Consider the following 27,478-nt stretch of genomic DNA (forward strand, 5'->3'; position numbering starts at 1 on the left):
TGGCCGCAGGCAGCGATCAGGTGCAGGGCAGGGGCCGCCTGGGTGGAGGGTCCCCAGCCCCTCCCAGCAGGTACTAGCTTCCACACCCCACACCCCGGGTGGACGTAGGATAACCCGCTGTGTGCTGGGCACACTGCTTATGAAACCCTTCCAGGGGTTGCTAGGAACGCCCCCCTGGTTGGTACAAGAAAGTGAGCATTTGAGGTGGGCCTGCGGGATCCTTCCGGCACCCTGCCTCACTCAGCCCCAACCCCCTGGGTGCTGGGGGCGTGGTCTGCGTCCAGCCTCCCTCAGGGCTGGCTCCCCCTTTGAGGCCACTGGGAACCACCGTGGCCCAGAGCAGGGTTCCCACAAGAGGGGTGAGCTTTTCAGGGGTTGTATACAGGTGGCACTGCATAGATACCCCTGGATGAGGAAGCTGTCCGTCACCACCCTGCACCAAGCACGCTGGGGGACACCGCAGAAATCCACTGGAAGAAAATCCGCGGAAATCCACTGAAACCCCGCCGGAAGAAAGGGAGAGCGTCGCATTAAGAAGAGGCCTGTAGTTGTGACTGAGCGGAGGCCTCCTACACCCCCAGCCCGGTGGGGGCAGGGCGAGGCGGCGGAGGCTCCCCCACAGTGAGTGTTCTCACTGTGCTCATGGTGAATGTAAATCAGGCCTCAGAGCTTTCCAACCTGGGGGTTTTGCTTTTCATTTTGTTTTCCTGACTGAAGAGTGCTCCCTCCCTGGACTCATCCCCAAAGCCCTCAGGACCCCAGTGGGAACTCAAGCAAAAACAGCCCCCCAGTGGGAAGTCCGTAAGGACCTGTTGCACGTCTTGAGGGAGCACCGGCTTCCCGGATGCTCCTGCCCTCACGTCCCTGTCCCCCTGCCCCCCAGATGGGAAGAGAGAACCAGGGGCCGTCAGGAGGGAGAGCAGGCCCGGGCCCCGGGGGCGTCCCCTCCGGAGCCCTATCCACGGGGTGGGTGCAGGGACCCCCGCCTGGCCAGCGTTCTCCAGAGCTGAGCTCTGGGGGGTGAGGGGCGCAGGGCTGAGCGAACCGCTCGCATGATGACAATGTGTCACATGTGCGTGGGGCCTGGTACTTTTCCAAGGGCTTTTAAATGCATTATCTTGTTGGAGGCTCATTTGAGGCAAGGACTCGAAGCAGACTGGAAAACAACTAATTTACTGAATTCTGAATGGAGAGGAAGCCGAATACAGCGTGTGTTTTTGCTGAATTTCAAACCAAAACAACCTTTTGTTAAAGAACAAACAAATAAACAAAAATGCGGAACATCGGTTCACCAGGGAACACAGCCTGAACAGGGGCTCTGGGCAGAGAATCACGTAGCAAATTCAAACTCCATAAGCATGTACCGGGGGAGGGGGCTGCTGGGGCCACAGATGTGCTCGTCAGGGGCTGCCCGAGAGTTTTAGGGGGCACGCCAGTGTGCCCCAGGGGACAAGGTTGACCCTTCCAGACCGACTGCAAACACAGGGCCCTCGGGAGGTGCCACAGGAAGGGGGTCTGGGGAGGGAGTCCCCGCACAGAGCAAGAAGACGGGTTGCACTGGGGCATCCGGCCATGCTGTGCCCGAGCGGAGGCTGCACTGCCTGTGTGGGGAGCACGAGAGGTCTCCTGGGAGCACTGCCAGCCCCGGCCAGAGGGTGGGTAATTAAAGTGGGGCTGTGAGGTGGGGTGGGATTTTCCGGAATGACTGAACGATCAGCATTCCCTGAATGGCAATGATATCATTCTGTTTCAACCACTTCTCTGAATTAGGTCCGCTCCCCCTATTTTTGGTGGCACGGGAATGGGAAGTGACGGGTGCAAACGCGTGTGGGTGTCTGGGGGTCAGGCAGGTTCTCGTGACCCAGGCTGGACAGGAGGGGCGGTCGCTGCACCTGCCGCCTCCAACCTGGGCCAAGGGGGTGGGGGGCCCTCCCGGCCCCGGGCCCGCGGTCTGTGCGTGCCCAAGGACGCGACGTCAGCCTGCGGTTCCTCCCGGCTGCAGCCCCGCTTCCGGGATCCCAGTGCAGAGGCAGCGGGGCTGAGAAATCCTCTCTCGCCGAGGCTTCCTGGGGGGGCCCCATCAGCCTCCCCCAGCCCTGAGAGCCTGCCCGAGCCCTGGGTTTTTCAGCACTCTCAGGCCCCTGCTCGCCCTGCTCCCCAGAACCGCCCTGGGAGGTGGAGGGCAAGAGCCCTGTGTGCCCTGTGCTTTATCGTTACACAAGGCACTCACGACCGAATCTGGGGCCAGGTCCTCTGATACAGAGCAGAGTGGGGTCTTGCTGTCCCCCCACCTGCTTGCCAAGCCCTGGAGAAGCTGGCTGGTTCCCAGCAGGAAGCTGGGAATTCTCTCCACCAAAAGAGACATTTCCTGCCTCTCCTCCTTCATTCCTGCCTGCTAGGTGACCTGTGCTCTGCTCCAGGCCGGGCAGCCCCTCCCAGGCCCACCCGAAGGATGCCTCCTGCTCCTCTGTCCCACCCCACGGAGCAGGGCTGCGGCCTCCTCTCTTGGGACGGGGGTGCTGACACCTGCAGGCCTCACCCCATTTGGCAGGCTCTCAGGGTGGGCGGTGACAGAGCACCTCTCGGGCACGCAGGTGCTTCGAGCCGCTTGGTGTGGCCGGGGCGCCCAGACTCTGCACCCCCATCTTCCGGTCCGTGCGCTGGGTCAGCTGGACGCTGGGACAGCAGGCCTTTGCCAGGCTCCGTCTTCTTGTGCCGTTTGCTGGAGACCGCGATCGGGTGGCTCCGTCAGGGCCCGCCTGCCCCCCGCCACTGGCCACCCCCAGACCCTGCTGCTGAGGCTCTGGTGCGGCCAGGGGAAGCGGCCGTCGTGTCCTAAGCCCCTTTGGCTCTTGGGAAAGCGAAGCCGTCGGCTCACCCCTACGGTCCCCCTGACGCCGGGCATGCAGCTGGTCCCCAGCTGGGTCCCCGGCCCTGAGGCTGCCTTTGTGCTTGCACAAGGGAGACTCAGTTCGTCCCCTGCTCCTTGACCCTGCATCCTGCAGCCCCCTGGTGGGGGGAGTGGACAGTGCCAGCTGCCTGGAGAAGGAGCGAGGCCACCTCGGTGACCCCTGCCTCCTCCAGGGCATCTCAGGGAAGCTGGAGAGAGCTGCCCTATTTCGAGGCCATTAAGCAGGCTAATGAACCGTGAAGGCTCCCGGCCCCTCTGGCCACCCACCACGCCTCCCCTCCCCTCACGGAGCCCACCTACCACCTTGTGACTGCTATTTGTGAGTTCACGTGTCGGGTGAGGGCTTTCCCAGACAGGGCTGGGGCCTCAGAGCTGCTCCCGGCCTTTTCCGGGCCCGGCTGAGACTATGCACACAGCAGGCTGTTAATAAATATTAGCTTGGGATTATGCCCAGAGAGAGTCACCTTGATATCCAGGGCTGGGGAAGGGACTTGGGAGCCTAGGGACCCTTGGGCAGGGATGAGGTGGTCAGGGGGCCGGGGCACAGCCTGGTGACTTGTGTCCCACAGCCACATTCTCCCCCTCTGTCCCCACCGGAGGAAATGTGGCCCCTTCCTCCATGCCAGGTGGTGCCAGAGTCCCCGATGACTTCCTCTGGGCTCAGGCGGCCCACCGGGGTAGAGCATAAAAGGGGACAAAGGTCCTGCCTCACCTGCCACACAGGGTGCTGGTGGGGGGAGGGAGTCTCCTCACAGCCTGTCCTTCAGCACCTATGATCGACTCAGTATGGTACTCGCCTCGTGATGTACGTAGGGCGAGCACAGCCCTCCCTGCAGACCACAGGACCATGGGAGAGTCCCAGAAAGCCCCAGGGGCCTCCCGTTGGGAGTCCACACCGTGAAACCTCAGAAAACCAACCAGCCTGGGCTGTGCGGGCACCGACCCAGGACTCTGGCCCCACCCCCGTCCTCTTCCCACACCCCGGGGCTCTCGTCGGCCAGAGCGAGGTTGCCGCACTGCATCTCGATGCTGGATACCGGTTTTTGAGAAGGTGGGAGGGCCGGGAGCCTCAGAGCCACGGGCAGGCCTCAGGGTGGGTTTCCCAACCAGGGTGAGAGAAAGACGAGGCAGAGACACAGGTGTAATGTGATGCGGCCATATTTACTTCACCCTCCAGGGACTCCTAAGGGCCCAGAGGCTCCTCTTGCTTCCGTAAAATTGGGTCCCTGAAACAAGTTACTTCCATCCTTTCAAAGGGGTGGGCTGCCTGGAGGCAGCGGCTGCCCTGGCTGGAGCACAGCCTGGGCTCTCCATGACGTGGATGCCATGTGAGGGGGCTGGGGGCCAAGGATAAGGCCACGGGCACCCCCTGTGGGCACTGAGCAGGGACAGGAGGCCCAAAGGCCACCTGGCCAAGGCGGCAGGGTCATCTGTGCATCCCGGAGCCTCAAGGTCGTGCGTGCGGAGGCCCCTGCAGGGAGGAGAGTGTGCAGAAGCCGGCAGGAGGCCTGGCAGGTAACTCAAACAGCCGCAAGCCCCAGCGCCCACCGGGGCATCCCCCAGACCCTGAGCTGTCTTAACGAAGGAGCTGTTTCTATCACTGTGACAACTAAAGATAAAAACAAACCAAAGCCTATCTTAAGGTATAGTCTTCCAATTGCTTAAAATTAATCAGTGCAAAGTGAGGTAAAGAGCCTTGTGTCACAAGGGGGCCGGGGAGCGGCCGGCCTCACACGAGCCTGCGCCTCTTGGAGTCCCTCTCCGCGTCGGCCTCCGGGGCATCCGCTTCACAGCCAAGTGGGGACACCAGGTTCAGCAGAGGGTCCTCAGAGGCCCGGCCGAAGAGTGCCAGCAGGAGAGCCACGCCGAAGCCCGTGGCACGCTCCCCCTGTGGGCAAAGGGCAGGCTGGAAGCCCTCCGCCAGGCTGAGCCAGACCCCCTCGGCAAGCCCACCCGTGCAGGAAGGGGTTCCCGGGCCAGGGCGAGGGCGTCCACCCCCCGCTCGGCCCGCGGGCCCCCCTCCTGCCACCCTGCCACACTCAGAGCCGAGTCAGGCGGTGGGATGGCTCTTTGCCCTCTGGCCCCGACCCCCGGGGTCTTCTTGAGTGGGATAAAGGGTGAGCCGAAGGCCCGGGGTCTCCAGCCGAGGAGAAGGGCCGTGCTCAGCAGCCACTCTATTTCCGGGGATGAGGAGACCGGAGACCAGGGGCACGGCTGGCCGAGGTCGGGCCACAGGCAGTGTGACCCTCCACACAGAAATGCTGCTGATGAGCTCAGCCCGGAGACAGAGAGGGGTTCTGGGTGCACGAGAGGGTGGGAGTGGCCAGGCCGGCGTGCGGTATGTGCAGGTGGGGGTGTGGGGGGCAGGCGGGGAGAGGACACCCCGGGGGAGCCTGGACTCACGGCGTGCACGGGCGCAGCGATGTCCAGGTGGACCCAAACCCCAGGCCAGTCAAAGCCAATGTGTGAGGCGATGAAAAGGCCAGCACAGGAGCTGGGGCTGTTGTCCCGGTCCTAGGGGGACAGAAGGATAAACGGTGACCTTTCTGCTGCCAGCAGCGGGGGTGTGCGGGAGGGGCTCCAAAGCGAGTTCAGGGTTCACTCGGACCCGCTGAGGATGCCCCCCCCCCCACCATGCCCCCTGGACCACATCTTCCTCAGCCACTGCCTCCCCTGGTGTCTGCACGAGGGGGCTTGGGGTGCAGGGGTGCCCAGCGTGGGGGACTGCAGAGAGGGACCCCAAGGGCTTTGCGCGTGTGTGGATTAAGGGTTCTGCCTTCACCCCGGGGAGCTGCGGAGCCAGCGAAAGAGCTGATGGAGGAGGCAGACCCCAGAGCGGGGAGGGAACTTCTGGCACGGACCCGAGGCAGGGCGACCAGGGAGAGGTGCATACCGCGTTCCAGATGCTGCCACCCTGAGCACGGATCTGGGGCCCACCTGGGGGGCCCTTGTCCACACTGCTGCTGGGTCCTGGGGTCACCTGGGCCTCGGTCCGCCCCACCCCACCTGGCCGGGCGGCGGGGAGGACCGCACACCTACCGCCACGGAGTTCTTCATGTCAGCTACGGCCGAGGTGAACTCGCTGAAGTGCAGCTCGGGGCAGTAGACCAGTGGGTGCACCAGGTCTCCGCACCTCGTCCCAGCCTTCACGCAGGCCGCCTCCCACTCCGCGCTGTTGGTGAGCACCGCAGCGTGGTACTTGCCCGTGGCAATGCCCTGGGAGGGTGGCCGGGGCAGAGGGAGGGGCGGAGCGCAGGGGAGCGGCCACGTGCGGGAGAGCAGGGGCCCGGGGCGCACACAGAAGCCAAGAGGGGCAGCGAGGAGCAAAGAAAGAAAGAACCGGGAGCCACGTGAGCCGCCAGGGAGGACGGTTCCTAAGCTGTCCTGACGCTGGGACCCAGCCCATGGGCCTTGCCACCTGCCTTCCACTGGGTGCCAGGGACGAGCTCCCAACCTCCCCCTGGACTGCGAGGACGGGGCGGGGCGGCGGGGGGGGGGACAGCACCAGGAGTCGAGGTGGCCCACCTGCGCTCCGGTCAGCGTGGCTATGTCCAGGATGATGTCCGCACCCAGGTCCTTGCAGGCGTAGGACACCCCATCCGCCAGGACCAGCCTGCCCTCAGCGTCAGTGTTGTTGATTTCCACAGTCCTGGGATGCCGCAGAGACCCCTGCTCAGGGACGGTGCTCCCTGGGGCACTGGGACAGAGTCCCTTTGGAACTGGGGGGACCCCATTAGAGCCCGCTTCCCTCCCCGGAAGGCAGGGCCGCTCCCACCCCTACAGCGATGTAACGCCAGGGTCAGTCCCACCCCACTGCTCTCCAGCTGTGAGCCAGGGAACCCCACGCAGCCCCCTGTGCCTTGGTTTCTTCGTCCGTAAGATGGGAGAACAGGGTTGTGCGGGTAGCCTGACGTGCACTGGGCCAGCCCTGGGCCCACACAGCCTGGCACTAGGTAAACACAAAAGGGGGAGCCCCTCCGGGGGTCACCCTACAGACAGGCGCCCGTGTACGGGGCGGTGAGCAGACTCTCCTACTGCGAATCTAGACCACCTGCTCCTTCAGCTGCTGCCCACTGACTTCTCAGTGTGTCCTTTGCAACTGGGAAGCAGTTCGAGGGCCGATCCCAAGGGGGAAGTGCAGGGAGAGCCCTCAAGTAGGAGGTCTGGAGGTGGAGTGGGGGGTGGGGTTGGGACAGGGCTCCAGGCACACAAAGAACTTTAAGCCTAAAGGTTGGGAAGGGCGCATCCCCCTAAGGCAGGGTGGATCCTGAGCCAGGCACCCTGAGGGAGCCCAACACCTCATCTAGCGATGTGACCCGCCACCTGCCCCCGGACCCCTGGGAGCAAGCAGCCTGCTGGCCAGGGGCTCCTGTGACAGGGCGTCCTCCCCACAGGATGTGCCTCTGGCTGGAGAAGCAGGGTGAAATCTGCCTCCAGGACGGCCGTGGGTCAGGGCTGACCAGCCTGGCCCTGGCAAGGAGAGCCCCCCACCCCCACCACCACCATGAGGTCCAGCAAGAGAGCCCCTCCCCGCCCCCCACGAGGTCCAGCAGGGCCCACATGCCCAGAGGGCAGCCAGGGGGTGAAGGAACCAGCCTTACTTTCCTGAGTACAGCAGGTGGATATCGTCTGGCCTCGTAGCGTTGGGACCCACTGAGTTCTCGGCCAAGCAGAACACAGCGTGGAGGTTGTCTTTGAAACCCTGCAGGGAACATGGGCAGAGGCTCCAGTCACACCGGCTAGCAGTGCGTGGAACAGACAGAACTGGCCAGAGTTTTCTGACCCCTGTGGACAGCAGACAGACGGAGCCCCGGGGAGCAGAGAGCACTGTCCCGTCACTCCCAGGCAGTCCTGGCTGCACCCCATCTGGGAGAGTCTCGCCACCCCTGTCAGAGCCCACGCAATTCGAGAATGAGCCCGGGAGCGGGGCTGCTGGCTTTCCTCCTGGCTCTCCCACTTACCCAGGGCACGAGCCGGGCAGGTGGCTCAGCCCCTGCCTCCCGTCCACAAAGCATGGTCGGCGATCAATGTCTCCCACTGCACAAACCCTCTGAGCTCTGCATCGGTGTACAAGAGCAAGCTACACACAGATGCGCGCATGGGGGGTTGGGGAGAGCTTGCCTCGCCCAAGTTTCGGCGTGAAGTTAGTTTTCTGATGCCAAAGCGTGACGTGTGCACGCGGACAAATGTGCACAGAACAGGCTGAGTCAGTTTCTGCCCCACACGGGCCCTGAGCCTGCCCCAGAAAACCCCTCGCCTGGGGGGCAGCTGGGGCTCTCCGGAGCAGGTGTCATGCTACAGGTGCCGAACCCCCATCGAAGGTAAACGCGGGCCTGTGGCAGGCAGGGGCCGTGGCACCGGGCCGGGACAGCGTGGAGCCTGAACCCAAAACACGGTGCCTGGGGAGAGCACCCCACTCACGTCCTGGGGCCGAAACCGTGGGGCGGCCCGTCGGCTCGAAGACCCCGAAGCAGCTGGGACCACACTCACGGCCAGGCTGTGTGAGGATGAGTGTTCCCGGCTTCCAGAGTCTCTGTCCCCGCCCCCCGCCCCGCCCGCTCAGAGCTCCCCCTAAGACCCCTAACCACGGACGTCCGCCCAGCACGTGGGGCCTGCGGCCTGGCTGTGCCCCGGTCTCCAGCTGTCCTCGTCCCCGTGGGAGTGAGGGGCTGGGATCACATCAAGTGTGACAACGTGCGGCCTCGAGACAACAGGGTGGCCCCAGGGGTTCCGAAGCTAGAGAAATGGATCCCGCCGCGGAGGGAGGGGGGGCCCTGAAGTCTTCCCGGAGGGAGCCATGTCGGATCTGGGCCCGGAGAGGAGTCTGCACAGCAGGACAGCAGGGCGGTGCGGAGAGACCACGGCCCCCAACTTGACCCTGTCGGGTGCCCTCCCACCCAGTTTTGCGTTCAGAAGGTCTGGTGTGCTGCTGCTTCTGGTGTGGGGTCCCCACGGGGAAGGCCAGCTTAGAGGTGCTGAGGGCCTTGGGCTCGTATTACCGGGCACTGGGGAGCGGGGTGAGACACATGGGTCTTGGGATCCCCGGGGGCCGGGGGGACTGAAAACCCGCAGGCGGCCGAGGTTTGAGGTTCTCAGGCCGCGGGCCACGGCCTAGAGGCTCCACCCTCAACCCCAGTTTTTGTGGGCCTCGATGTGAGCCACAAAATACGTAATGGTGATGCTGGCTTATAACCCACAGGGTGAACTAAGAATCTGCACATCCATAAGTGGGAACAAAGTGTTGAATGAATAAGTAACCCGGGGAGGGGAGCACTGTTTCCTCCAGAGAACCCCCCCCCCCCCGGCCAAGGGGATGTCTGCTCGTCTCGGGCAACGGGCTGGACTCCTGACCAGCCGGAATTGGAAACTCTGCCAAGACGTTTTTGTTTTCGTTTTCATTTGAAGGAGAAAGAAAGTCTGGTATGTGGTGAGGTGAAGGCCGGGCCCCATAGAAGGAGCCTGAAGGAGGTGAGCCGCCATGGCGGTTGGGGCTCCACATGCCTCTGTTGAACAAACACTTTTTATGGCGTGGGGACTTTAGGCTCCGAAGGACATCACCTGAGGCCTCCCTGGAGTCCGTCCTTCCTCTCATTTTAGAGCCTCTGGCCTCTGATGGGTGCAGACCAGCCAGGATGAGGTGATGCACCCGTAAGAGTGGCTGCCTGTGTGCCTGGGGACGAGGCCTCGATGCCCGGGAACACCTGAGGGGCCTGTGCTCTCGGGGGTGGCCTCCTGAACGGCCTTCAACAGGTGGGTGCCTGCCACATCCTCGGGGCAGACGCAGGAGGAACAGCCACAGCCGGCTGGTCCCTTGCTCAGGAATCTGGTTCCAATGGTTGGGCTCCGTGAGGCTGCACGTGTCCCGGACGGGAAGATCTCCCACTTGGCGGGTGAGCTGGGCTCAGCGACCTCAGTTGTACGGGGTGGGGGTGGGGGGGGCGCTGGGGGCCCCTCTGCTCCCCCGGATGTCTCTGCTCAAAGCGGTCACCCAGGCTATTCCCGAGGCAGATCCAGTCCCATTCTACCTGGTCATGGCTCACCAATGCCAGCTGGGCACCCCCCCCAGACCCCTACCCTGACCCCAGGCCCTGAGAGCGGGCAGGCAGGCCGGGTGGGGCGGCTCCAGAGCGGCCCTCCCCATCCCAGAGGGCAGTCCTGCTCCTGGGCGTGAGGGACCCAGATGGCCTGTCTCTCTGTGGAGAGAGTGGCCCCGGGTCCCCACCGGCTCAGACAGCACTCTCATGATGTGACCCACAGATGGGTCGTGGCAGGAGGGGCACCCAGGAAGGCCGGTGCTCATGAGCTCGGCACAGGGCCCTGTCCGTGCCATGTGGTTTTAGGTCGGGCTTCTTCACCAAACACATGCTCATGGGGCGCCTGACACAAGCCAGACCCTGAGTGGTGGGCATGGGTGGACACACTCAGGAAAAGGCAATGTGCCCAGGCAGACATGCCCCTCAGGCAGAGGTGACACTCTATGGGGAGGTGGCACTCAGGACAGGTGACACTCAGGCAGAAGTGACACTCTCAGGACAAATGACACTCTCAGGAGAGGTGACACTCAGGCAGAGGTGACACTCTATGGAGAGGTGGCACTCAGGACAGGTGACACTCAGGCAGAAGTGACACTCTCAGGACAAATGACACTCTCAGGAGAGGTGACACTCAGGCAGAGGTGACACTCTATGGAGAGGTGGCACTCAGGACAGGTGACACGCAGGCAGAGGTGACACTCTCAGGACAAATGACACTCTCAGGAGAGGTGACACTCAGGTAGAGGTACTCTCAGGACAGGTGACACTCAGGACAGGTGACATTCTATGGAGAGGTGGCACTCAGGACAGGTGACACTCAGGCAGAGGGGCCCCAGCAGCAGGCAGGAAGCCCCCGCAGAGCAGGGAGAGAGGTGTCGAGCTGTGGGGTCTCAGGGGTGGGGGGATGGGGGAGGAAAGCAAGCCCGCCCCCAGGGAGTCCCCCTCCTCGAGGACTGCAGACGGTGGGGCCACACTCACCTGCTTGATGGCAGCTCTGAAGGCCCCCAGCACAGCCGCAGCACCCCCACAGTCCCTCTTCATCCCCGGCATGGTGGTCTGGAGGGGGCACAAAGGGGCCAGGACAGCAGTGAGCACGAGTGGGTGCTGGCCTGCCATCAGCAGTGCCCCACCCCTGCCTGGCACACTAGGACCCCAGAGCGGCTCCCTCAGACCTGTAGGACCTGGTGCCAGGTCCCCTGAGCTCACACAGAATCCAAGAAACGCCGCCCCCCCCCCCCCCCCCCCGCCGGTCACGCAGCTGTTCCCCACAAGCGATGGGACATAATGGCCAAAGGGGATGGGACCCTTTTGCCGGAGCGGAGCTTTGGGGGTCACCTGATGAACCAGAGGTGGGAGGGAGTGGAGCCGGGGAGCTGCCCAGACCCGCCACGTGGGCCGTGGCCTGGCTCCTACGACCCGGCCACCCACCCCCAGGCTGCCAAGTTCCCCTGGGGTCTGTCTGCAACAGCTCTCTCTGTCCGTGTCTCTGCCCAATTTTTGAGGAAGAAGCTGAGGTCTGGGGCCTCCGAGGCTTGCTTGAGGTGTCCGGGCAGGGCTGCTGGGCTGTGGGGCAGGCTTCCCCGCACCTGTCACCACCTGGCCCCAGCTCCCTCTGCTCCCGGACATCAATGTCTCCAACAATGCGCTCAGGTTAACGCGAACTCTTCCCCAAGGTCACTGTCACCAGTCCCCAACCCCACTGCCCGCTCTGTCGACATCTAACGGGGAGGCGGGGGGGCGGGCGTGCCAGGCACAGGTGCCCTCATGCTGCAGAAGTAACTGTGAGAAACTGTGATTTCTCTACAAACCGGCTGAGAGCGGTTACACGTTTTTCCATTTGATGGGCTCCCAGCTCTAATTGACAAGTTCATACTTTAAATTCGCAACAGGCCATCAGATGCAGGATCTGGGTCGGAAACGTACCGGGTGATTTTTTTGAACCCTTATCGGATTACACAAGCCTCGGGTTTTAATGGAAAGCATTTTTAGACATAAACTGAGCTGCTTTTACAATTAGGTTGAGTGAAGATGACCCGGCTAGCACTATTGAAAATAAGCTGTCTCTTTGACCTAATCGGCGAGAAAGCACAGGATTGTTTAAACGGAAAAACCGGGGCCTCAGATCTGGAATCAAACCACTCGCAAAACGGCCCGCAGAGGATAGCTCCAGATGGTCTCTGAAATTGTGTCTCCCTGTCACCAGGGCGGCCTCCCGACCACAGACAAGGAGCACCAGGCGGCAAATGCACCTCAATTGACTGCGTGAGCTTTGCAGACCGTCCCCCACCGCGTTCTTCCTGGTTTTAGAAAAGAGATGCTTCCCAGAGTAGCAGGAAGATGTCATCTGCCCGGGACACTCATGGGGCTGTCACGCGATGCGGCAAAGCAACATTGGGCGGCGGCCACGACACGGACCGTCGCGGGACTCGCCTCTGTCCTGCAGAGAAACATGGCGGGGCCAGCTCCCTTGTCACCTCGCCGATGCAGATACATGATTAACTTTTCCAAGTCTCCACCGCCGAGTGTAGCTGTTTTCCATGTTCCATGTGATGGAATGGAAGGTGCGTGTGGAGCGGTCCTGTTCTCGCCAGACGCTCGCCGGGCGGCTGGGGCTGGGGACAGTCGCCGAGTTCTCTGCTCGGCTAGAGAACTGCGCTCCTGAACACCGAGCTTGACTCAAGGAACCACTGACGTGTGCCGGTTTATTCAGACTTAGGTGTCTGGCAGATGTTTTCTTTTTTTTTTTTTTAATTTTTATTTATTATTGAGAGAGACAGAGTGCGAGCGGGGGTGGGGCAGAGAGAGGGGGAGACACAGAATCCGAAGCAGGCTCCAGGCTCCGAGCTGTCAGCACAGAGACCGACGCGGGGCTTGAACCCACAAACCGCGAGATCACGACCTGAGCTGAAGTCGGACGCTTAACCGACTGAGCCACCCAGGCGCCCCATGGCAGATGTTTTCTTAAAAAAGAACAAAGTGAAACTCTCACTTCCAGAAGAGCCTACAGTAGTCGCTGCCGGTGGTAAAATCTGAGCTTTCAAGCAAAAATAATGATTTTGAAAAACTTGTATCTGTCTCTGTGACAGCTTCTTAATAGCGATTTTTAAAAATGAGATGGATGGTGGGACCAAGTGTGGCTTTTAAAAATATCGTATGTTGGGGCACCTGGGTGGTTCACTTGGCTGAACGTCTGACTCTTGGTTTTGGCTCAGGTCATGGTCTCACCGTTTGTGGGTTTGAGCCCCGCATCGGGTTCTGTGCTGACAGTGTGGAGCCTGCTCGGGATTCTCTCACTCTGTCTCTCTGTACCCCTCCCCTGCTCACTCTCCATCTCTCTCTCTCAAATAAATGAATAAACATTTCTTTAAAATTTTTTAGAAATACAACGACATGGGTGGTGGAACCAAGTGTGACTTTTTAAAATAGTATATGTTGTGTCAAAATTCGGAGGTTCTGCATAACTCCGGGGACAGTGTCTTCTGAATGCCCATGCATGATGCCACAAGATCATGCAGAGTTCGAGGCAGACCGTAATAACAGAGTGCACAGAGACACTGCCACGGTTTCTGATCCCGCACGAGCGCTAAGCTCACAGACGCTCTCCCTCGACGAGTTTTGGTGTAATAATAGCAAAGAAAAATGCCCTTGGGTGTTTGTAACGGGCACTAAAATATTTCTCCCTTTTCCAACTACAAAATGAGTGAGGCCAGACTTTCTTTTTATATTTCAACTAAAACAACAGATCACGATAGACTAAATGCAGAGGCAGCTACAAGATCATGGCTGCCTTCTAGTAAGGCAGACGCGAACGAGACTGGCAAAATGTCACATAATGCCACTCTTCTCAATGACTTCTTTTCATTTGGGGAAATGCAGCTATTTTTGTAAAATATTTACATGAACATGCGATGGGTTTACACCGTTACTTTAAAATAAACAACGATCTCTCCCCAATTTTAATTTCTAGTAGGGTAAGTATCAACCGACATCACTCTTCTAAAAGAATCTCCTTAGGATCAATACTTTTTGAGAGGGGAAGGGGTTCTGAGACTAACACATTTGAGACCTAAATTCACACTGATCCTGATTTACCTTTGAAGTCTTTGGAGACAGTGCCCCCAGCAACGTATGCCTCATTCTTCAGCAGCCCTGCTTCTCACTCTGGCCCTCCACCAAACCAGCATCCCAAATAACCATCTGATCCCAGGAGAAAGGAGCTTGCAATTCTCCCCGCTGGCACTGAGCTGCCTCCAGGGCAAGAGCCAGTGTCACGGCTGAGAGACACGGTCTTTGGAGTCTGAAAATAATAATTTACAGACTAAAAGTCGGTTTGCCTGTTGTCATCAGTGGTAAAATATTTCTCCCGAAAAATCCGTGGCTTGAAGTGAGTTTTAATCGTGTCAAATAAAAGGTCTGAACCCACCCATGGTAATTACGTGTCCTTTTAGAAACCTCATTCGACATGGATGCTAATAACTGCCAGGTGCACAGCTGGCCTGACCAGCACAGACTCCGCAACGTGCCTTCCACCAGAGAACGGAGGTGGGGTCGGCACCCACGGTGCCACACGTCCTGCCCGCAACCGTGGGCTCCAAGCGAACCCAAGAGTGCAGGGAGCCTGGGACTTTCAGCCTCCCGCCGTCTATGGGAACCACTGGACTTGTTTAAAACGTTTTCACTCTGCAGATCTTTGAAGGCCGCTAGAATCCATCTCGAAGGGCTGAAAACATGGACAATATCACAATTTCTGGGGTTTCGTGGGAAATGGGGTATCTGTGTATTGACCGCTTCATGCAAGAGAAACTCTTCAAAATTAAAATTGATCGTGGTTTTGGACCGATTTGGACCAAGCACGAGTGAAGACAGTCTCACAAATCTGGTACCTCTGTCCAGGCAACGGACATAAAGATGTGGAAAAGATCACTTTGGATAAAATCCCAGACAAATCTGCAGAAGCGAAGGCCTGAAAACAGACACCGTCATGCTAACATCTGTTACCACGACAGACCACAAGGGAGACATATGCTATTTTCTGTCTAAAACATCATGTTAGTGTTATTTAAAAGTGTCGATGTATTACTGTCTTCTTTACGTGTACTGTAATATTTATCCCTTTATTTATCAAAAAAAACCTTTTTAATGTTTATTTATTTCTGAGACACAGAGAGACAGAGCACGAGTGGGGGAGGGGCAGAGAGAGGGGGAGACACAGAATCCGAAGCAGGCTCCGGGCTCTGAGCTGTCAGCACAGAGCCCGACGCGGGGCTCGAACTCACAAACTGTGAGATCATGACCCGAACTGAAGTCGGTCGCTCAACCGACTGAGCCACCCAGGCGCCCCTACACTTTGTTTATTTTCAAGTAATCTCTACACCCAGCATGGGGCTCGACCTCACAGCTCCGAGATCAACAGTCACACGCTTCACCCACTGAGCCAGTCAAGCGGCCCTATAATACTTACTTCAATTTTTTACTGGCATGATAATACATATGGAAGGTGTTTGGTTTTTTTAACCTTTATTATTGGATCATTTCCTGATTAGTCTTGAAAATAATGCTGTTTACAGGAGGAGGGACGTTACCAAAAAACAAAAAAACAAAAAACAGGGGCGCCTGGGGGGCTTAGTCGGTTAAGTGTCCGACTCAGGCTCAGGTCACGACCTCACGGCTCCTGGGTTCGAGCCCCGTGTCGGGCAGGGCCTGGAGCCCGCTTCGGATTCTGTGTCTCCCTCTCTCTCTCTGCCCCTCTCCCGCTCGGGCTCTGTCTCCGTCTCTCAAAAACAAATGTTAAAAAAAAAAAAAAGGCCATCCACTCTGGGTACCAAATGCACTAGACGGACCAGCGGTCGGTGCGAAGGGCAGCACACAGCCGCTAACCGAAATAGCGCCCAGCACTGGGGTTCAGGTCAGAAAGCGCCGGAGCAGCGGTGAACCCCACCGTGCGCACCTCATCCGCGGGGCGGCGCCTCCCGGCTCCAGCCAGTGCTGCCAGGGGGAGACAGAGGACCCGTCCCGCCAGTTCCGCTGAGTTTACCAAAGGTCGAATAGCCAGCCTTCTGTGACAATCTTCCTGTTTTGTACACGTTGGTAACTCACTCAGATTATAGACCGGCGCTTGGGCCAACAGGACACATCTGCGAGCCCCGCCGGCTGCCAGCTCTCCGTGTCTGCTCGGCGTGAGCTTGGCCTGTCCCGTCTCTTCTAAAGCGTCCTCTCTGGGAAGGTTGGCTCTCCTTTTCCAGGTCTCCCGGGGCACCGATTTCACATGCCTGCTCCTTCCCAGGCCTTCTGGGTCTTGGCGCTGGAGGGCCCAGCCCAGGCCGGGTGCCCAGTAGTTGCTCAACGCGCGTGTGTGACGTGAGCAGATGAAGACGTGTCCCTCCTCCTCTTCCTGGTGCCACCTCGCCTCGCGGTGCACAGCAGGCCTGAACGCGCCGGGTGCGGAGGAGAGAGACGGAGCCACGACAGGTGCCCAGGCCTCCGGACACGGCCACGCCTGAAGGCCGCCCACAGGACAGACTTCTGAGACCTGGCCTCACCAGAACACCTGCAGGCGGCTTGCCTGGGGATCCAAACCCCTCCGGCCTTCTCCAGGGGGCCTATCCTCCGCACAGGCTCGCCCAGACCCCCACTAAGCGTTCTGTGGAAACCCTGGATGGTCGTGGGGACAGTGGGCACCACCCCACGCCCTTCTTTTCAGATGGACCACCGATTCCTTAAACCTCGCCTCCTTGGGTTAGTTTTCCAGCCTTTTCATTGTTTCTGCAGCTTTTCTCTGGATCCCGTCCAGATTTTTTTGTTTGAAGTGTGGACACGAAACCGTCTCCCCCTCAGAAGAGGAATCAGCCCGGCCGATTCTTCCCGAACTTGGCTCCCCAGAGGCACGCCCCAAGGCCAAGGTCCCAGAAACCTCGCTTGCTGCCTTCCTCCGGCGCCCCTGAGAGGTGATGGGCCTGCCCACAACCCTCCTCCCCCCGGGCCCTGTCCAAGCGCTGGCCCCCGGCACCTCACCTTCCCTTTGATGCTGAGACCCCCGGTGTCGTAGACGATCCCTTTGCCCACCCACGCAATGGTCTGGGTGGCTCCTTCTGGGGTGTGGCTGAGGACGGCAAGTGCGGGGGGGTGCAGGGCGGCTTTGCCAACACCGTAGATTCCTACAGAAAGCACGGGGGCAGGGTCAGTTGGGCTCGGGTCGAACTGAGCAGAGACCTCCCAGCAGCAGCCCCCCCTCCCCCTCCCCCAGAAACACCAGCTCTCTCCCAGGAAACAGCCGCTGGCATGTGGATATTTCTCCCGGAGCATGTGCAGTCCTAGCCCGAGCGACCTGCCCCCTCTCCTGCCCCCTGGCCAGCGTGGGATTGGGAATGCAAATTAGTTCCAAAGCTCGGGGCTGCAAATGAATTCTATGCGAAGTATCGTTAGGCAAAAAAAAAAAAAAAAAAAAAAAAAAAAAATCCACTGAGGGGAAAAAAACCTGTATCATTCCCAGAAAGAAAAGAACACGATTGCAGAATGAAATGATTTTTGGATAACGCTTCAAGGCCACTCCAGCCCACGCTCATTCTCCCACCCCGAGCCCTCCACCTTTTCCAAGCTCACTCCCACCACAGCCTCGCTGCAGCCATGCCATTTCCTATCTTCTCAAGAAAGCCTGTCGTGGGCAGAGACCATGCCTCGAAGTCCCCCAGGAACCGGACTGAACAATCATGAAAACCAAGACGACAGCTGATAATGGCTGCCGGACAAACTCCTACACATCCTGTAAGACCTGCTGCAAACGTCCTCTCCTCTGTGAAGATTCTTCCCCGAGAGGAGCAGCCTCTCCCTCCACCTGTGTGGATGGTTTACGTGTCTTGTGGTGGGCACCTCCAAGAGAGCCCCCTGGGCCCCTCACCTCTGGGCGTTCTTGAGCACGTGGGGCCCCTCCCGCTACGTGTGGACAGAACCTCAGGTCCCACTTGTTCTGGATACAGCAGAAGTGACGAGATACCACTTCCGAGACTGGCTTACAAAAAGAGACCTTGGCTCTTCCTCGCCTGTTCGTGCTTCCTCGCCCAGAAACCGTGCTTTGAGGGGAACAGCTGCCGCGTGTGAGCTCTGCTTGAGGAGAGGCCCTCGTGACAGGGGACAGCCAGCAAAGACCCGAGGCCCGGTGACAGAGAGCACATCATCGGCCCCGGTCGAGCCTTCAGATGATGGCCGACCCAGTCAACATGTTGGGTCTCTGCCCAGGAGAGACCCTGCACCCAGCACCCGGCTCAACCGTGCCCGATTCCCTGCCCACAGGACCGTGTGGCCCTTCCTTCTGGAATCATTTGTTTGGCAGCCACATATCAAGAGTACAGTGCCCCTCCCCCAGCGAGACTGAGAGGACCTTGTCCTAGTGCCTGGGGGGCGGGGAGGATGGGCCTGGCCGCGAGGAAAGGCCCTCTGAGAAGGTGGCTTCCACTCAAGGTGTGCAGGGTATGATGGCCCTGCCATGACAGCATCTCGGGGAAGTACTCAGAGAAAGAGAGCTGTAAAGATGAGGCCCTAATGCTGGGAATGCGAGCTGGTGCAGCCCCTCTGGAAACAGTATGGAGGTTCCTCAAAAAATTAAAAATAGAACTACCCTACGACCCAGCAATTGCACCACTAGGCATTTATCCAAGGGATACAGGGGTGCCGTTTCCAAGGGACACGTGCACCCCCATGTTTATAGCAGCACGATCAACAGTAGCCAAAGTATGGAAAGAGCCCAAATGTCCATCGATGGATGAATGGAGAAAGAAGATGTGGTCTATATATACAATGGAGCATTACTCGGCAATCAAAAAGAATGAAATCCTGCCATTGGCAACTTCGTGGATGGAACTGGAGGGTATTATGCTAAGTGAAATTAGTCAGAGAAAGACAAAAATCCTATGACTTCACTTGTATGAGGACTTTAAGAGACAAAACCGAGGAACATAAGGGAAGGGAAACAAAAATCATATGAAAACAGGGAGGGGGACGAAACAGAAGAGACTCACAAATATGGAGAACAAACTGAGGGCTGCTGGAGGGGCTGTGGGAGGGGGAGGGGCCAAATGGGGGAGGGGCACTGAGGCATCTACTCCTGAAACCATCGTCGCACTAGATGCTAACTAACTTGGATGTAAATTAAAAAAAAAAAAATTAAAAAAAAAAAAAAAAAACGAGGCACTGATGCGAACGTGGGCCTGTGCACTCGAGGAGCAGAAAGGTCCTGCTGAGCTGGCCCAGGGAGCCAGGACAGTAGCCTTTGTGGACAGGGAGCAGGCCATGGAAGGACTCGGACACCGTGGCTTCCAGAATCCAAACCAGAACCTGAATCAGTGCCTCATTTCTCCCCCAGAGACGGTCCGCTTCCCAGGGTCTGGCCTTGGGGTTGGACGCAGGCTGGCCTCTTTCAGGGGAAGCTTGAAGCGACCCACGGTGCCAACCACCGCCACCCTCGCCCCCCAGCACCCAGGACCGGCCTGAGGCCACGGCCTTCGAGGCCCAGCTCTACCCACCTCCAAATCCTCTTGTCTTCAGCTCCTCATCCCGGATGATCGTTGGGGTGATCCCCAGGTCTTTTCCAACTTTCTTAATCTCCTGGACACGATCATGGAAAAAGCAACACAAAGACACGTGAAAACGGCTTCAATCAGGACGAGGCCGTGGCTCTGGGCCAGGGATGAGCCGACGCCCGCGTGGCGGAGGGGAGCCAGGGCCCCAGCTCTCTCGGCTTTGGGCGTGATCAAATCCAGGACAGAAGGCCCAGCCTCCAAACTACAACTTCCTGCAGGTTCACGGCTGCAGTCCTGCAGAGGGGCCTCACGGAGGAGGCTCTGTCCCCCATCTGCCCTCCACCGAGGCCTGCTGGCCCCTCGCAGCTGGATGGACAGCAGGACCCCGTCCACAGCCGCCCCACGCTTCCTTGGGCGAGGTGCAGTGACTACGGACACCGTCCCCTCCGGCCTCGGGTTTCCTCTGGTTTCCTCGGGGTCCACCAATGCTTCTCCCACCCTGGCCCCACCTTGGCACGACTGACTCCCCTGGGCCACGAACCTCGAGGAACGTGTCTGTGTTCATCTCATTACACGGAGTGTCCACAATACGGGCAGCCAGCCGCACGCCTTCCGTGGCGTTTGTTAAACACTGGGGAAGAAAACCAGAGGCTGTCACCGGGGACCTGGGACCAGGCAGCAAAGGCTGTCCCTCCCTCTCTGTTCCCCCAGGGACCAAAGGCACCGGCAGCACCGAGGGGAGGTTTCGGGGCTGCTGACAGGGCCTCGAGGGGCAGGTCACGCTGCCCGCTGTTGCTCTCCAGTGCCTGTGACCCATCCAGCAGCCTTCAGAAAGTTCAGCGCGACTCTGTACCTCGCCTCCAACACAGATGACACAATAGCCCTGCAGCCTGGCGTCCCGGCCGGCCGTCAGTGGGACCCACCTTCCTTGCCAAGACTCCTCTGCTGCTTACCCCCTCATCCTGGGGGCAGGCGGCCCCTGGGCCTGGCCCTGAGCACACGCTGGGCATCCCCGCCCCTGGCACCTGCCAATCCCACGTCCCCTGCTGGGGAGAAGTGCTGTCCTTTGCTCCTGACCGAACGAACGTCTGCGTCGCCCCCAGACTGGTACCTCGAGGCCCTAACCTCCAACGTGATGCTATTAGGAAGTCTTTGAGAGGGGATCAGGTTGCCATGAGGTCGGGAGGGTGGGGCCCACCGTGGGAGTAGAGTCCTCAGTAGGAAGAGGGAGGGCGTGGCGAGAAGGTGACCACCTACCAATCAGGAAGTCTCCACCACACCCCACCCTGACCTCAGACATCCGGCCCCACAACTGTGAGGAATACCTATCTGTAAAGACGCCACCCATGGCCTGTTGCGGCCTGAGCTGTAATACACCCTCCCCTCTCCTCTGGTCAAGGCCCTGGCCATCCTTTGTGGCGCCTCTTGAAGGCCGTGTCCCCCGGAAGCTTCTCTGGACCTTCCCAAAAGAGTAAAAGTATTCTTTGTCCTGCGCCCCTGGACCCGCTGGCCCTCCTTCCGGCCCTCCGGCCATCAGGGTGGCGTTTTTCTCACCTGAGCCCCAGGTGAATGTGTCACAGACTCCCTGCCCTGTCTTCCTGGCCATCCAATGCCACACCACTCTGGGCACGGGGTCCCCACCCTGCCTCGTGCGGCTCACACGTTGGCCCAGAGCCCAGGAGGGAGCAGGGACCCGACACCGTCCACCAAACTCAGCCCAGCACGGGGGACGCCCTCTAGACGGGTCTCTGCGCTCCGATGTGGACGCTGCCCGCCCCCGCCACCAGCCACCCCTCCAGGCCCTGCCTCTAACTTCTGCCAAGAGCGTCTGTCCTGCTCTCGCTTTAACACCGACCCTGGAAGTTCTTTGCCTTCTCGTTCGTCTCCACCTGGCTGCCGCCCACGGCGCCCCCTGCCCCACCCCGCGCCCCCCACCACCACCCCATGCTTCAGACACTGGGCTGGCCGGCTGCCTCCATCAGCGCGCAGGGAAGGGGCACGATCAGAAGAGAGACGGCACAGGTGCAGCGGGGGTACAGACAGCTGGAGCGTGTGATTGCCCTCCCCAGCCCCACAGCGTCGGGGAGGCCAGGCTCGGGGGTGACGGCACCTGCCCAGCCACCTCCTAGGCCCTGCCGAATGGCTCAGAGAGCTCCTGCCATCCCCAGGTAATTACACCCCAAAGCCTCAAAGGCAGAGACGCAGGACCGGACAGCTCAGATAGGAGATGTGACCGTGTGGTCCCCGCCGCCTGACAGCGGGCTCTCCTCTGGGAGGCCGAGGGTCCCTGTCCGCGGCTGTCGCGGAGACCATTGCTCATCTGTGACGCAGCCCGGGGCTGCTGTCTGGGAAGCGCGTCAGTGCCCCAGGACTCGTCTCGAAGGAGGCCAGGCGCTCGGCCAGCAGGCCTCCGTGAGCTCAGATCTCCTGGTGCGGCGCGGCGGGGCGAGAGGGCCGACGGCACCTGCGGGGGAGGCCGGGGAGGCTCCGGGTGCCCTCCGGCACCCCAGAGCCTCGTGAAGAGCCTGCGCCTCCTCGTGCCTCAGCCTCCCCATCACAAAAGCAGGATCAAGCGTTCATTCATTCATTCATTCATTTCATTCCACCCACGTTTCTGGGAGCTCCCGCTGTGCGGCAGGCTCCACACTAAACCCTGGGAATTTGAACGTGTCCACGGTACTCCGGTCCAGCAGAAAATCGCAACACCCCACTCGGTTAAACGCTACAGGGGAGGAGAGGCCACAGGAGCCCGGACGGGAAGAGGACCTGGAGGGGAGTCGAGGGGGGCCCCAGAGTATAGAAAGGGCCACACGGGTTATCAGAAGCTCCTGTGCTCACGATCCAAGACAGACGGGACAGAGGACTGACAGACGGTGGCCGCGGTTAAGACCTGGCTCTGCCCCTTGCTGGTGGGGCCCCCTTAAGTCACCTGATGTTGCAAAGCCTCAGTTTACCCAGCTCTACAATGGGATTAAGGACAGGCCCCAAGACAGGCTGTCGAGAGGATTAAGCACGGGTGTGCGTGCGCTAAGAGCAGTTCCTGCTACCTGACAAGCCCTGGAAAACTCTGCGCTCACGCGGCCAGAGGAAGGACGAGCGTCTGGGGGCAGCAAGACCAGCGAGGAGGCTGCTGCAATGGTCCAGGAGAGCAGCGGGGTGCGGGGGCGGGGGGGGGGGGTTCCCCGTGGCAGTGGCAGTGGGCAGAGCAAGGTGCCCTGGACGGGGGTCAAGGAGACCCACCAGCCCAGCGGCCCTCGTCACGGGTCGGGCCGTGCTGGGGCCACAGACCGGAAGCTTCTGGAAGCTTCCATCCCAACGTGGGGCACAGAGGCTGAGCAAAGATGAATCACACGAGGTGGGATGGTGCTCGCACTCAGCAGGCAGAGGGCCTGACTGTGAGGGAGGCCATGTCAGCCAGATGGCCAGGCCCCCGCCCCGGGGGGAAGGGACGAGGGCAGAATCTGGACTGAGACCAGGCAGGTCCAGAGCAGGAAGGACCTGGACAGGGAAGCTGAGGAGGAGGTAGGAGCCTGGCAGGGCATAGGCCCAGCAGGAAGTCAGCCCACCGGGCCGGCAGGGAGGGAGGGAGAAGTGCTCGGAGGAGTCGGGGAGGGGGGGAGGGGGGGTCCAGGGTGCTGCTCAGGCTCGCAGCCCCGGGGTCTGGTGGAGAGAGGCCCGAACTCCAAAGGGATCCCCGCAGCTGCAGGGGAAGGTGGTCATCGGTGCCCGTCTGAGGGATGAGCTCACAGGCCTACGGGAACCCAGAGATGGGAATGCCGGACGGTCGGGAAAGGGATAAAGATATGGCTGTGGGCCGCAGGGGACGCGGGAAGGAGGCACGACTCCTGGGTGGGGCAGACCCTTCCAGGAGGGATGACAAACGGGATGACAAAGGTCCCAGTCCGGCAGACAGGGCCCTTAAAAAAACAATGTCAGGAAGTGGGGTGGAAACTCCACTCGGTGGGCTGAGGGGGAAAAGGGAGTTCAGAAAGGCAGAACAATGAGCCCGTGTGTTTTCAACGTCTGGAGATGAATGGAAGGAAAGGAAAGGAGCTGTTACGAGACAGTGGAGACGGAAGCATGGCCTCTCCTCCTGGAGCAGAGAATCCAGGTGGAGGGTGAGGGGTGCTGGCCTGGGACAGAAGTGAAGGGTGGGGGTGGGAAGCACAGCCCGGTCTGGCCGGGGACGAGGAGGGTGAGGCCACGGGACGGTCGCCACGGGAAAGGAACCCAACCCCCACACAAGGACTTCTGACTTAGCATCTCTCCCAGCCTTGCCTCACCTCAAAAAAGGATTATCCTGCGGGCGCCTGGGTGCCTCAGTCGGTGAAGCATCCGACTTTTGATTTCCGCTCGGGTCACGATCTCGGGGTTTGTGGGATCGAGCCGGGAGTTCCGGCTCCACACTGGGCGTGGGGCCTGCTTGGGATTCTCTCTCTCCCCCTCTCTCTCTGCCCCTCCCCCATCTCAAGAATAAATAAACTTTACAAAGAAAAAAGGATTCTTCTGAAGATCCAATGCAATCACGCGGACAGGAGTCTTAGTAGGAAACGTGAAAGTGCCTGGCACTGGTTAGGTGCTTGGTAAATACGGGTCGAACAGACTGAATCCTGAAAAGGAAGCCCACCCAGAGAGGGGGCAGCTGCCTGGCTCTGGAAAGGCCTCGGGGGCCTTCTGGGAAATTGCTGCAGCAGCCCAGCGCCACATCACCCCCCCCCACGGAGGCGGGGGAGACACAGAGCTCCCCAACTCCCCCTTCCAGCCGCCCCCAGCTCGCACAGGCCCAGGGGACACAGCCCGAGCCCGCAGACACCCACTTGCAAAGTGGACACCTCCACTGGCCCGTTGTCTTGTCCCACCAGGAAAAACTCCACCGTGACTGTCTTCTTCTCCGTGCGTCTCGAGGCCCCCGAGCGGTGGGTGAAGAGGGGGAAGGCCCGGGCCAGGGCGCACGCGGAGGCGAAGGCGTCCGACCGCTCGCACACCATCTGCGGCACAGAGAGGCAGAGCCGTGAGGAGGGGCAAACCCACGGGGACTGCACTCAGGCAGTGCTGGGGCCTCGAAGCTGGGCCAGAGGCCACTGTGGGTACAATGTGGACAGAGGGGCCCCAACACAGCCACCGCGCAGGGGCCTGCCCGGAGCCACTTCCTCACTGCGTGAGAAAGGGACACGTCGGCCACCAGATGTGGACCGTCTCCGAGACAGGAGAGGAGGACGCCGAGGGGAATGGGTTCAGGAGTCTCAGATTTGCCACCGAAAATGATCTGGGGTAAATGGCCTAGTCTCTGTGACCTCAGCTTCCCTTCTGTGAGCAGGGGTTACAGTGTCCTGGGTTGTGGCCCCATGTCCACCTGGGAGGTACCGCGAGCCTGGGTGCCCAGCAGGCATGACACACGCTCCCCGATGGTAGGCGGATGGCCTCCGGCACTCACCAGGATGCACCGATGGGTCCCGGGCGGCAGGCAGGTCCGCACAAGTCGGGTGACGAAGTGGGCAGCGGAAGGGCTGTTGTGCCGGCTCACCCTGGAGGGCAGGGCGGCCACGGTGGCATAGTTCAGGTAGAGGGGACAGCTGTCCGTGGGGTTGGGGTTGAGCGTGCTTAGCGCGGCCTGCCAGAGCTGGATCAGAAGGGGAGAGACAAGAGACAGACACCAGACTTCAAACAGCCCGCATGCCGGGAGCCCGGCCCTGCATGCGGGCGCTTGCGTCGCCAAAAGGGCCCTTTTGCAGCTTCCCCGGGGCACCCACGATCCGTAATTAAGATGTGTGGCATCTCGCTGGAGCTAAGCGTGCGTGCGTGCGTGTGTGTGTGTGTGTGTGTGTCTGCTGGCACGATTCCACCCTTGTGGGATTACACGCTGGGGATTTAAAAGGCCGGCGTGGGGGCCGCCTGGCTTCGAGCTGCCAGCCCGCACCGGGGTGGGCCCGGCCAGGTGCCGCCGCGAGGACTTCCGGAAGCGGGCGGCCGGCTCCTCCCCCGCGGGGCCGCGCGCGCCCCTCGAAGGCGGCGGCGCCCTGGAGGCGGCTCCCGGGGCGGGGGGAGGGGGGGCGAGGGGGGGGGCGCCCAGCGCCGCCGGGCTGGCCTCGCGCCCCTGCGGGCGCCGGGCGGGGCCTCCGGGCGGCCGCGCGGCCCGCTCACCTCCTCGGTGACCCGGGGCTGCAGCTTCCCGCGGACGTGGCTCCAGGGCACGCGGTGCAGGTGGTGCAGCTGGCCGAGCAGCAGCAGCGGCCGGCTCTGCGGGTCCGCGTCCCCGGCGCTCGCCTGGAACTGCAGCCCCACGTTCGCCATCTTCCGCCGGCCCGCGGGCCCCCACCCCGCCCCCCCCCCCAGACCCGGCCCGGCCGCCGCCCCGCTCCGCTCGGGCTCCGCTCCGGCCCCGGCCTCGGCGCCGCCCCGGCCCTGCCCGGCCCTGCCCGGCCCCGCCTCCCCCCGCCGCTCCGGGGCCGCTCGCGAGACGTGCAGGGCCCGCCCGGGGCGCGAGGGGGCGCCGGGCCGGCGGGGCGGAGCGGGCCGCCCTGACCCCGGGGCGGGCCCCGACCTGCAGGCCCGGCCTGGCAGGCGCCCGACCGGCAGCCCGGCCCCGGGCCCGGGGTAGGCCCCAGATGCCGGCGGGCTGCAGGCCCCCGGGCAGGCCCGGATCCCCGGGGCGGGCCCGAAAACCCAGCAGCCCCGATCCCGGGGCGGGCCCCGAAGCCCGGCGGGCCACCCCCTCCCCGCCCCCACCGCCGCCGAGCAGGCCCTGAGCCCCACAGGCCCCCCAGCGGGTCCTGCCTTCAAAGTGAGGGAAACAGAGCTCTCGGGATAGCTTTTCCAGGGAGAGGCCCTGGCCTCCAGCCCCAGCACACCCTGGTGGCCCTGACCTCCAGCATATCCTGAAACGACCCAGGCCCAACCTCAAGTCCACCCACGCAGCTCCCACTGGACCACAGTCTGGATGAGCCCTAAGCAGGCCCAGCTGCCAGCGGTGGTCCTGGGTGACCCTAGGCTGGCGGGTGCGTGCCCTTCCCACGCCCCCCCCCCCAACCTGTCAGGTTTGCACTCGCGGGTGATGCCTGGACCCCTGCCAGCCCCTGACTTAGACAAGGCCCCACTGCCTGGCCTGCTGGGCAGTATCGGTTCCTTCCTCCTCGCTTGATGGGTTCGTTGATCGGCTCCCCACTATTTTCCAGGCAGCGTCCTGGATGTGAGTAGGCTGTCATTATGTGGGTTTCCATCCAGGTTACTGCTTCTGGGATGGCCAGTTATAAACTCAGGCGTGGCCCTGTCCCCTGGAGGGCCCTTCTTCAGCCCACCCCCTCGGCGGGAAGGGTCATCTGACAGCCTCCCACCCCGCCTGGGGAGAGAGGAGGCGACGAGACCAGAGGAGGGGCAGCGGGTGGTTTCCAGGACGGCACCCGAGCCACCCCTCATTGAGGAGGGAAGGCTAGGCAAGGCGGGGGGGGGGGGGGTACACCTGGAGAGTGCCTGGGGGGCATGTGGTGGGGTGGTGGAGGGGCCCCGGGGTATGGGGTGGATGGTGGGTGTCTGGTTGGGAAGGGTCTTAGCTCCCGCTGCAGCTCAGATACAAGGCTCAGGGAGTGATGACCCGGATGAGGAAGCGCTACCCACGCTCATTTAAAAATTAGGCTCCTGCCCACATCCTGATTGCTCAAGGGCCCGTTGGCACCCCTCTCTGTTACCGCACGCTAGTTTCATGTGCCACCTTTCCCCTGTTGAGTTTCTTTCATTATCAACCTTCAAAATTACCCAAGCCATCTCCCCTAGCTCGGCATCCAAGGCTCTCGGCTGCTGGCCAGGCCCCCCGCGAGCCACAGCTTCGTCGTCCCTGTCAGTTTTGAGTCACGGTCCCTGGTGCAGGGTCCCCGGTGGTCCCTCCAGACCGGAGCGTCAGCATTCTGGAGACTTGAGTCTCTCTGCTCCAGGGCCCAGCACAGAGCAGGTGCCGAAAGAAAAACAGTTGTTGAATCAGCGAAAGGGATTCCTTCGAAAACCCTCAGCTTTCCCCACATGAAAGTCGA

General features: G+C 61.1%; 1 protein-coding gene across 1 annotated transcript; it reads right to left on the bottom strand.

Moving 5' to 3' along the window:
- Positions 1-4,063: 4,063 nt before the first annotated feature.
- Positions 4,064-25,765, bottom strand: NPEPL1 (aminopeptidase like 1). Its single transcript, XM_042980052.1, has 12 exons — positions 25,599-25,765; positions 24,892-25,077; positions 24,275-24,445; positions 19,999-20,088; positions 19,461-19,542; positions 16,957-17,099; positions 10,924-11,001; positions 7,513-7,613; positions 6,437-6,560; positions 5,951-6,127; positions 5,315-5,425; positions 4,064-4,799 (listed from the first exon to the last, which is right to left on the bottom strand). The coding sequence occupies exons 1-12, from the start codon at positions 25,746-25,748 to the stop codon at positions 4,641-4,643; spliced, it is 1,572 nt and encodes a 523-aa protein (XP_042835986.1). The 5' UTR covers positions 25,749-25,765; the 3' UTR covers positions 4,064-4,640.
- Between the last annotated feature and the right edge of the window lie 1,713 nt (positions 25,766-27,478).

The sequence above is a fragment of the Panthera tigris genome, chromosome A3 (assembly GCF_018350195.1).
Source record: "Panthera tigris isolate Pti1 chromosome A3, P.tigris_Pti1_mat1.1, whole genome shotgun sequence".
Taxonomy (NCBI): Eukaryota; Metazoa; Chordata; class Mammalia; order Carnivora; family Felidae; genus Panthera; species Panthera tigris.

Bases quoted from the DNA above. Each gene is read 5' to 3' on its own strand.
- NPEPL1 (XM_042980052.1), bottom strand. From the start codon at position 25,748: ATGGCGAACGTGGGGCTGCAGTTCCAGGCGAGCGCCGGGGACGCGGAC. The intron at 19,543-19,998 runs GTTCGTGGCCCA...GATCGTGTCCAG, and splicing joins ACACAGACACGTTCCTCGAG to GAGATTAAGAAAGTTGGAAA. The intron at 4,800-5,314 runs GTGAGTCCAGGC...CTTTGCCCACAG, and splicing joins TCGCTGCGCCCGTGCACGCC to GGGGAGCGTGCCACGGGCTT.